The sequence below is a fragment of the Maylandia zebra genome, linkage group LG6, assembly GCF_041146795.1.
Source record: "Maylandia zebra isolate NMK-2024a linkage group LG6, Mzebra_GT3a, whole genome shotgun sequence".
NCBI classification, from domain to species: domain Eukaryota; kingdom Metazoa; phylum Chordata; class Actinopteri; order Cichliformes; family Cichlidae; genus Maylandia; species Maylandia zebra.
In genome coordinates, this window is record NC_135172.1 from 41,150,881 (window position 1) to 41,162,470 (window position 11,590).

At 39.6% G+C, this 11,590-nt stretch overlaps 1 protein-coding gene across 1 annotated transcript; it reads left to right on the plus strand.

Annotated features, from left to right (window-relative positions):
- Positions 1-2,004: 2,004 nt before the first annotated feature.
- On the plus strand, positions 2,005-9,119 carry LOC101468728 (nicotinate-nucleotide pyrophosphorylase [carboxylating]). Its single transcript, XM_004538760.3, has 5 exons — positions 2,005-2,162; positions 5,245-5,501; positions 6,902-7,212; positions 8,645-8,776; positions 8,858-9,119. The coding sequence occupies exons 2-5, from the start codon at positions 5,246-5,248 to the stop codon at positions 9,083-9,085; spliced, it is 927 nt and encodes a 308-aa protein (XP_004538817.1). The 5' UTR covers positions 2,005-2,162; position 5,245; the 3' UTR covers positions 9,086-9,119.
- The last annotated feature ends 2,471 nt before the right edge of the window (positions 9,120-11,590 follow it).

Consider the following 11,590-nt stretch of genomic DNA (forward strand, 5'->3'; position numbering starts at 1 on the left):
AATGCTTTGTCTAACAACTGCACTTCTAGGGAATAACAGCTACACAATTGTGAGGTTAAAAATGGCTCTATGATTAGAAGACACTTGGGAGATTTCTGGGAAAACAGCAGGTCTCCTTGTCCCGGCCTCCATCTAATCAAAACTGCAAATCTGAGAGTGAATAAGAGCCTTGTAAGAACCACTCTCTGGTGTTGATGATAATAAAAATCTGTTAAGTTACAAAGTTCTTTCCAAGGCACGGAATAGAAAGATCATAAAATTAGGAATAAGAACAAACAATACAGTTTAACATGCAAGCTTGGAAACAATTTTTTTTAAAAAGCGTAAAAAGAAATAAAGCAGATTAGTAAAATAAACCAAATCTTTCCCTTTTAGTTTACAGCTCCCTCAGAAATACATAAAACATCTCTGGCCAAGGTCATCAAGCTTTAAGGAGGATCTTATGCACCCGAGGGGTCAAAATCTGAATATGTTTTTAATTATTATATAAATTCTTCATCTTGTTAAAGTCTTCTTGAGATTTAAAATGTCTTTTTAAAACAGACCACTTCTAATCATAAACCATCACAAATGTAGCTTCACAGATGACAAACATGCAAACATAACTTTAAGAGCAGTCACAAGACCAAAAGGAATACAAACCCAATTCCAAAAAAGTTGTATAATGTGGACGTGATAAATCTAAATAGAAAAAATGCAATTGTTTAGCCAGGCTGGCATAGAGTCAGAGCCTTGTTGAGGCAAGCACTCATTTAACCTTAACTAGCAATGACTCCATGAATAACCTTTACCCTTTACAAGTGGTCCACGTTGCTAAGTGGCTCTTTCCACCGATTGCTTTTATTTTTATACATCTCTGTTTGGGCCGGTTCCTGCAGACACACACCTGCATGTCCAAAGAGCATAATGAGGTTTTTGCTCTCACAGCATTTTAAAAATGTTCATTCTGTTGAAACTCTGCATTAGTATCCAGCTCTGACAATTTCACTTCCTTGTTTTTCCAAGAAAACAAGGTGTGGTATAGTTAAACTTTTTCTCTTTTTTAGTCAATTTTGGCTGGAAGCATGCAGATTTAAAGGAACCAGTCCAAGCAGAGATAAAACATATTCCAAGTTTTACCTTGGAAACCAGTTCTTTAATGTGTGAATGACAAATTCTGATTAATACAGCGTGTGCCATGTTCCCGCACTGGTTGGCCTCATTTTCTTACGGTCTCTGAGTCTAGGAAGGAGCCCCGGGGTTCCCACTCCTTGGCCCTGTGTCTCTTCAGAGTGGTAATCAGTCCCTAGTGGGTTTCCTGTGCTGTTCTAAGCGCTCTATTTGAGTGTTCTTGTCTCTCTGGTTTCTGGTGTTTCATGAGTTTCTGAAAAGCAGTTCAGGCCTCAGAATCTTTTATCTGTCCTTGTTGAGCTAGTCATTTCCTGTTGAACCCTCCAGTGGGTGACTCGCGTGCCTGCCCATCCTCCTATTACCCTCATCTACCACCCCAAAGCAAACCAGTGACTCTGTATAATCATCCTTCCCACACATCTCCAGGTGTGGAACCTCGCTCACCTTGCATGACTCGCCTTGTGGATTCTTTAATAGTCTCACCTGGTCTAACCAAACTCTGCTCTCTCCCGGTGAGATCTCCCTCCATCCTGTCCAATCTCCCAGCTGTCCTCGCTGACATCCCCTCCTGTGCTTGTTTTCCTTGAGCTAAAGAAACTGTTGAACCGTATCACTGGAAAGGGGCTCAAACTCACTTCTCTTTGGCTCTTAAAAACCAAAAAAACCAAAAACATGTTCTGTTCAATGTTATTGAAATGCTAGAATTACTAGAAGTCGAATAATGCTTAATCTATTTTAATCACAATAGGACCAGGTGACTCATTCACTGAATCTGTAACCTGTAATATTTTATTAACACACTAAAAAGTCTCGGCGTGTTTTTCGGATGTATTGGCTGAAAACTTTGAATTTATTGCAGGTCGTTTTTACAAATAAGCAGCCTGACCTCAGCAACCTTTAAATCAGACGTGGTCAAAAGGATCATTGTGAAAGCCTGCAGTGTTAACTCTTGTAAACATTCCAGCATGGACTTGGGGTCAAATTCCACGTTAACATTTTTCCAGTGGCTCTCTGTGCTCAGCACTTCTACTTTGGCTAATAGAGAAGGAGACGTAAGTAAATATTTTATTTACTTTTATCGCACTGTTCCAATCATAAAACAGACTTTGAATACGCAGTGATTGTAATTATCCTTCTGCTCAACATGTTTATGTGAAAGTTGGATTGAAGGAATGATAATGTTAAAAAAAACATGTTTTAAAGCATTTAAATGTGAATTAAAACTGTACATTTAGTGTTTTAATAAAATATGGTTAATAAGGACGTTTTACTTTTGATCATTACTGTTTTAATTAATATTTTAAATTAACATTTTACTGTTTTATTGGATTGAGTTACACTTTAGAATTCATTTTAGTACTTGTACTGTTTTATTATTTATCATTTCTTATTTTAATGTTGTCTTATTGTATCCCTGTTTTGGTTCTTTCTGGAGATGTTCCTGTTTAAATTTGTTTACTTGAAAAACTCTTTATATAATTTTTTATATGACAAAATTTGTCATGGACAGGGAGCAACTAAAACCTAGACTGGGAAAAACTAATGAACAAACCTGAAAACATAAGGACATGGAGAATAGCGAGCAGAGAGCCGCGGAGGTTTACCAAATTACACAGACGAGCTGACAACAAACAAATAGACAGGCACACACTATAAATACACACAAGGTAACGAGGGAATGACACGCCAAAGGGGAACACAGCTGAACCTAATTAGACACAACGAGACACAGACCTTCAAAGTAAAACAGGAAATTCACAAACTGTTCAACACAAACTCGGGGACACAAACAGAGCACGGGGGGGGGGGGAGAACACATTTAGGAATAATAAAACACTAAAAATACAAGAACTAAACGCTAAGAACTAATACAAAATCAGGAGAAACTAGAAAATAATAACAATAAACTCAAAACGCTGCGTCAGCGACCCAGAACCGTGACAAAATTAACAAAAACATTTCCATAGAAGTTTTATTTCTTCTCTTTGTATATATTTTCTGTTTACTTGTAAACCCATCTGTTAGTGAGAGCCACTACAGTCACAATAAGAGGATATTCTCACCTGCAGTAATTCATATTTAGCAGTTCAGCTCTGTTCAGGGACCTAAATCATTAATGCTATCATCTGATGTAAGTTTAGGATGTGGCAGTAAGATCATCTGATCTCCCAGAATTCAGTTTAAACTTGAATCCATGCCTTCCTTAAACTAATATTTGTTTGATTAATGTGTCCGCTGGCTTCAAATCAACTTGATAAAACTTTTTTTGTAATCGTGGGTGCAGCTTTCATCTTGTTTCAAACGTCCGTGAGACTCATTGGTTCTGAACTTTGACCTGACTTTTTCTTTGTCTTTTTTTGTTTTAGTTTTGAATTCTGAACCAAGATTACAAAAGATTACAAGATTACACAACACAGCACCCAGTGATGAAACAGCACTTCTTGTTTTTCACTGCCATGCCTCAGCCAGAGATATATGTTAAAATCATATGAATGTCTGAGTGTCTTTTGAATGACAAAATTGTTCACGTGCACAGGAATCAGGCAAATGAACATGTCCTGAATCAATTTACTTGTGTTTATATAGTGCCAATCTCCAGATTCCAGATGCTTTATTTTGAAAGGCTGCGAACACTACTCAGTGATAGTGGGGAGGAAGAACGGCCCACTATTTAACAGGACAAAACTGTCAGAAAAACCACCCGTTTTTCATCTGTAGAAAATCAGATTGAACGTGTAGAAGTGGATTAAACTAACAGCATGAGTAATACAGTGTATCACACAGGGATCTTTTGCTGTAGATTTCACCATATCTCTCTTCCCCTCACTCCTTCCCCCTCCTCTGCCCTTTGTTCTGAACCTTTTCAGAGCAAATTACCTCACTGAGCTGAAGACTAAGATCGTCCCGCCTCCCCCGAGAAAAACACATTTCCTCTTCTCCACTTCTAGAATTAGTGTCTCAATTTCACATCATAAATAGCACTTAAATGAAGTTGTTACTTTAATTATATACCTATGTCCACCTGAAAGCAAAAATGTGACGATGGTAGAGAGAAAGAACTCCCATATAACAGGAAGAGGCCAACACCAGGGAGGGGCAGCCATGTGCTGCATACAAAGAGAGAAGGACGCAAACTTCAGGAGCGTGAACGCAAAAGTTAATGACATTTAGTGAAAGTGTACAAATCCATGACGAGTATAAAGAGGGTAATAGAGGAAAATGCGCACTGCACCATGGGAAGTCTTACAGTAGTCTGAGCCTATATCAGGATAATAACACTGAGCCCAAACTCGACCTCTGTCAAAAAGTGAAGATTTAAGGCCGATTTAAATCCTGTCCTGAATCAAAACTGAGAGCTGGTTCCACAGGAGGAGGGCCCGAGGAAGAACCACAGTGTGAGAGTGAAGCACTCTACTGTCATATGAAGTATTTAAGCTATGATGTGGCCTGATTGTAGAACTTTGTGTGAAAGATGAAGCATTTTAATTAAGTTCTGAATTTAATAGACATCCAGTGAAAAGAAGCTAATATCAGACAAATACAATCTCTCCACAGTGAAACTCACTGTGGACTTTCAGGGTTGAGTTAAAGTTTTAGGGTTAGAGCAGAAATAACAAATAATATTTGCTTGTTTTTTTTAAGCATCACCTGTTTCCTGATTATTTTTTTGTGTGTGCAAATTAAAGAAGGCAGAATTCCACAATGGCTGAGATAAAAACTCACACAGCTTTACAAATAAGATGTAAATGATGTTTATGAAAATGTACGCCTGTGTATATACACACAGTGTCAGTCGTTGATCTTCACTTTTGTATGTGCCAGATTTCTGTTCCTTGAGGTTTTCACAGGCACTATTCTCTTTCTAAGTGCTTTTGATAGCAATATAAAGATTAATATCCACTATTTGTGATTTTCTATAATTCCTTCACTACCATTCTTTACTAGAAAGAAAAAGGAACAAGATTTAGATTGTCTCCATGCTCAGAATTGACTCAAATCATTCATTCATATTGTCATTAAAGGACAAGAAAGCACTTTGACTTTTTGACTTATGATCAGCTTTCATTTCTCATTTTCATGTCAACATTCCCAGCAACTAAAGTTTCTCATCACTTTCTTTTCTCTCATTTGTAGTATGTCTCCACCATGCCAACACCCGGCTGTGCACTCAGTCCCACACCACACCCTGACCCGGCTGGCACGGGAGTGGCTGGCAGAGGACACGCCAAACTTTGATCCTGCAGGAGTGTGTGTGGGCTCACGGGAAGTGGAAGCAAGGTTGTTGTGTAAAACTCCACACAGCATCCTAGCTGGGTGTCCCTTCTTCACAGCAGTGTTCACTGAAGTGGGCTGCACAGTGGACTGGATTTACCAGGAAGGAACTGAGATCGGTAGGCATTGCATAGTTCCTTCCATAGCAGTAAAATACAAGAAAAGTTCTGTGAATTTGTGTTTGTGACCTTTGCAGTAGCAAAGAACTTCACATGAGTCAGATAGCAGATAATGAATGGAAATGTATCATGTATTCTATGGGCCTTCAGAAGCCAGTTTAACATCTAACAGAAAAGGTGTGAAACCACATAAAGCTAACTTGCTGCTGCCTCTATTGCCCCACTTGTTACTTTTAGAGACTTTCTGGCCTCTGAAGCTCTGATGATTCAATGGTTGAAGGTCTGAGGGAGAAAAAAACCCTGATAATGAGAAAGTCCCAGGAAACTTAAAGTTGACGTAGGTGTAGAAGACATGACTATTTACTGTCATGGGTGGGTGTGAAACATTCAGCACTATCGAGTGTGTTTGAGTTTTTTGGAGGGTTCTTTTTCTGCTCATTCCCAGCTCCATATTTTTTTTTTTTACTGGGCACCAGAGTAGCTTTGCATGATTCACAGTTCAAAATAATCCTTATTTGTTCTACACTGGGTCTTGGTGTGACCTCTCAGCTCATCCAGTCTGAAACAAGCTATTTAACCCATCCCCGCTTAAGACAACTTTTCTCTGATTGGCTGATGTTTAAACAGAAAGTTTGAACAGCAGGTGGGTGATGTTTCTGTGCTCATCTCCAGCCGTTTGATTGAAACACTGATATTAGATCGTTACTCTCTTTGACTTCAAAAGAACAAAGAGTTAAAAAAGATAGCTAAGGTTGAGTCACCAGCCTTCAGCTCACACAGATTAATTGTTCATACTCTGACATAATCATCATCTGAAAGTTTGGCCATGTTTAATATGAACAACAGTAAATATATAACAGAAAATAATTTAACTGAATAGAATGATATTGTCCCACAAGAGGAAATTTGGTTGTAACACATATACAAACAGAACAGGACACAGAACAGAAACACACACAATTTTTACATATTTACATCATGGAGAATAGTTACCAAAACAGAGTTCTGTACAGTTTTTATAATTGGAGTACAGATAAATGGCAAACCCAGGTTGTAGAGTGCAAACAGAGAGCTGTATCACATACACACTAAAATGTGGGCATACAGTATACCTGAAGCAAAATCCCAAAATATTTCCAAGTAACTAGAGAACTATCTTTGGTAGGAAAACAACAATGGAGCCAAAAGGCAAAACACAACACTAAAAGAAGATTAATAGCATAACGACATATCTGCTGAAAGTATAGGAACAGGAAATGACATCAACCACTCAACAGGGAACGAATAAAAGTTTTTTTTCCATAAAGTGAAAATTCCGTTTTCTTCTTGTAAATTACTCTCAAAGTAAATTACAGACTTTTATTCAGATCCGTTTTTATATTACCTGCTTTTATCCACAGGTGAAGATGCTGTCACCCTGACGGCTGTGGTGAGGGGCCCGGCAAACTCCCTCCTCCTCGGGGAACGACCGGCTCTTAACTGCCTGGCACGGGCATCGGGCATTGCCACCCGCTGCTCTCAGCTCCAGGCTATTGCAAAGGCACACGGCTGGCACGGGGAGGTGGCTGGCACGCGTAAGACTACTCCGGGCTTTCGTCTGGTGGAGAAATATGCCATGTTGGTTGGCGGCGTGTCCATGCACAGACAAGATTTGAGTGGGATGGTGATGTTAAAGGACAATCATGTGTGGGCATCGGGAAGTATCACAGAGGTGGGCATCAAAGATCAGTACATAAAATGTAAGTAATCTAAACTCCAGCATAAAGTTCAGCAGACTGAAAGTAATGTCTTTGATAACGTTGGATCCTGAATTTTGAAGACCTGATTCAAAAGCCTCAAAAACTATCAACAAGAGACAGCAGGGCTTCATGAAACGTCTATAGGCTGTATATAAAAGAGCCACCATGATATCACCCAGTGGTTTCTGGGACCTGAAGATTCAGGTTTGTTTGGGGTTATCTTTATTTTACTCTATTTGTTTATAAAATTGACAAAAATAAGAAAATGTAAAAAATAATAATCATGTTTTCAGTTTCAGACCATAAAACCAGGAAAGTGTTATCTGAGGTGATAAAATGATTTTCTCAATAGACTTCTATACCGTCTGATTTATTTTTGCAACCAGAGTTCCTGCCCCTGCCAGCTTTAGAAAGAATGCATCCATCCAAAAGCTACTCCTATAGTTTTGAAAAGGTTTTGAGAATCAATATTTTCAATACTGCTGCACTGTTTCTAATGAAATATTTTGATTTTCTGTGCCCTCCTTGCTCCCCTTCCTCACATTCTTTGCCTGTCTTCACTGTAAGTATACAATGAAGGCAAAAACACCCCATAGATTTGTTTTGTAAACTTACAGTTACCTCAGGGAACTTTATATCAACAACAAACCTCAGACAGCCTGCACATTCAAAACCAAAAGCTTGAGGTAACGGTTTTGACTGTCAAAGGGGCATGTTTCTGTTTGCAACATCCAAACAGAAGCAGGATTACATGTAGACATGTTTTCTTTTGTTTTTGATTTGTTTTTTCTGTCATGTGTTGGCAGAGAGGGGACTCAATGCAGGAGACTGAAGCAGGCAAAAATACATGAGAAGGAAGGGTTTGGGTTTTTTTTTTTTTTGCTGTTACCGAAATTCAACAATAAATAAGCCCTGAAAGAGGAAGCAAAACAAGAATACATCACAAGAAGTGTGAGTAATAACAGAAGCAGAAGACTGAGGAAAAATGACGAAAGCAGCGACTGGCAGTATCAGTCTGCATACCTGTGTTTGCATTTTGTTTCTAAGGTGATATTTGAGAGGATGCTACGTCTAGGCAAAAGAAATATTCCTGAGTTGAATTTTTAGATTAATCTATGTAAAACTCTGTTCAGTTTTTATGGGATTTTAAGCCTTAACATAATTTTTTAACATAGTTTTACAAAAGTTGTGAAATTATTTTATTTTAAAACACTGGGATTCACAAGAGGTCATGAGATTACCGAAAGCAGTCATCCTCTTTGCACAGGAAAGCAAAGAGGAAGCTTGTCTGTTTTACTTTCCTTTATCTAGATTCTGTAGCTCAGGCCTCACAGCTCTCATCAGGTCAGCTGTGCTCACTAAAAAGCAGACAAACACAAACGCACAACCCCGTTTGCTCCCCAGGCGGTGAAAGCTGCCCGCTCGGTGTGCGGCTTCAGCAGTAAGATTGAGGTGGAGTGTCGCTCAGCAGAGGAGGGCAGGGAGGCAGCCAGAGCGGGAGCAGACGTCATCATGCTGGACAACTTTCAACCTCAGGTGGCGAATATTATAGAAACACAGACCCAGGGTGATTGTTGTTTTTGTTCCATGGTTACACTTCTCCTCTTTCACCTGCAGGAGCTCCGAGTCACAGCTCAGGCACTGAAGGAGGAGTTCTCTGCTCTTCTGATAGAAGCCAGTGGAGGAGTCACGCCAGAAAACGTAGCTCTGTATCTCTCCTCACATGTGGACATCGTTTCTCTGGGCTGCATAACGCAGGGCTGCCCAGTGGTGGACTTTTCACTCAAGGTTCAAAAGCCTGATGCTCGATTAAACAGGATGTTTAATCAACCGCAAATTGATTGATAAAAAAATCACCAATAAAACATTTCTAATAATATGCCAGACTGTGGAAAATGTGATTGTTGTGTTAACACGTTAATACTTTCCAAGAAAGACTGCATTTAAAGTCGTCTGCGTTTGAGGCATCTTGTTTGCTTACTCTTTATTTCTCTGTGGTAAGGATCAGCGATGAGCCTAAAATTATGTTGCACTCTGCACAGTGTTGTAGGCCAAAGGAAAAGTCTTTCAGATCTCAAATACAATATGTCTGATTTTTTTTTTTTTTTAATATTTCCTGTATTGCATTAATGCAATACAGGAAATATTACAGCCCAACTGTTACATTCATTACCCCAAATTTCTCAGAGAACCAAAGAGCAAAAGAACTTTGTTAAAGTCCAGAATATTATATCCCTAACAGTAGAAACAGTAGAAACAGTAGAAGCCGAAGGAACTGCGCCGTGAATGCAGGATAAAGATGAATGAAACTGTTTGAAGTTAAGAAGCAGTAAGATGGATTCTCCTTGCACGCTTAATAGTGCTGAGTGGTAGAAGTAAAGACAAAAGTCTCCTAAATGCCAGGCAGTAGACCAGACCACCGAGAGACAAGTTTCAAATTCACATTCAAATTTTATTTGTCACACACACAACCATACACAGTATGACATGAGGTGAAATGCTTGTACCTGTGCAATGCAATGCCCGACCATTAAATGACAGTGGTTTTACAGTATTTACAATTTACAGGTTATACAAAATTTACAGATTTAACTTAGAAATTTACAGTAAAAAAATGTGCAAATAGCAGAAAGAGATTATAAATTATAGGAAGTGTGCATGAAGAAAAACCAGAGTGCGTGTGGTGATGTGATGTGTGTGGGAGAGTCCAGTCCTACACCTGGTTCAGGGCCCGAATAGCCTGCTGTTCCCAAACCAGGTGGAGATGTTTCCCGTCAGGACGCTCTCGATGGTGCAGGAGTAAAAGTAAAAGTTCTTGAGCACCTTCAGTGGCAGATAGAAGTCTCTGAGTCTTCTGAGGAAGGAGAGACGCTGACGGGCTTTCTTAACCAGGGTGTTGATGTGACAGCACCATGACAGGTCCTGAGTGATGTGGACACCCAGGTATCGGAAACTGTCCACTCTCTGCACTGGCGTGCCACTGATGATGAGGGGCTTGTAATTCCTCGCCTGCTTTGTAGTGAAGTCCACGATCAGCTCCTTAGATTGCTGACGTTTAGGAGGAGGTTATTCTCCTGGCACCAGGTCTCCAGGTTCCTAATCTCCTCCAGGTAGGCCGTCTCGATGTTGTCGGAGATCAGGCCCACAACAGCAGTGTCGTCAGCTAACTTGACAATGGAGGTGGTGTCTGATGTGGCTACACAGTCATAAGTGTACAGTGAGTACAGCAGGGGGCTTAAAACACAGCCCTGAGGTGCTCCAGTGCTGAGTGAGATGGAGGGGGAGACTTGTTTTCCCACCCTCACTGATTGGGGTCTGTCTGTGAGGAAGTTGAGGATCCACTGACACAGTGATGAGCTGAGTCCTAGATCCGTCAACTTGGTGAAAAGCTTAGAGGGAATTATTGTGTTGAATGCTGAACTGTAGTCCACGAACAGCATCCTAACATAATTCCCTCTGCCAGTGTCCAGGTGACTCAGGGATGTGTGGAGCAGGTGAGATATGGCATCGTCTGTGGAACGATTAGTCCGGTAAGCAAGCTGAAGTGGGTCGATGGTGGCAGGAAGTGAAGAAGAAGTTTGTTTTGCATCTCGTCGTTAGCACAAGAGCATTTGGATGCTATTATGATACTTAATATCATATGATTATATTTACAAAGATGCACTCAGAAGGACCAGTTAAATTTCAAGCTTGTAGCTGGTGGCGACTCCTCTATTTAAAAAAAATAATCCTTATTATAGACATGCATGTTGGAAAATGAACCCTCTTTATTTATAATCTGTGACCCCTTTAAAGTCTTTGCTGATCAGTTTAAAGTGTTTAAAATTGTATTTTATACAGGATGGAGTTATTTGTTTTTATTCAAAGTCTCTGCTGTGTCAAAACAGCGGTAATTCAAAGTGAGCTCTATGGGCGGGTCAGCCTGCACCACACGAGCGTGTCGTGTCCCTGTTTCTCAGCCAGATCGCCCCTCATGACTCAAACTCCATGTGATGAGAACAATTTGTGTTTACTAGTTTTATATATATTTAAAAACAACCTGAAAGCTTACTTGTAAACAAATATTTTATACTATGGAACAGTTTATGCAGCTTTTACTTTCAAGTTTCAAAGAGAACAGCAGGCTGTTCTTACAAGTTTTTCCACAAGTTCCTCATTTTTATCTAAACACCACCCACCACGATTTTAAAACCTTCTTATGCATTTATGGTGCTGTAGCTGTAAACAGCAATCACTGTGTGGACGTGGAAAGCTTTCACACACTTCATTTACTATATTTAAAAAATATATATTTTAAACCTGAAAAACAAAAAGCAGAAATCCAATAAAATAAAAATGTTAAGAAGTCCT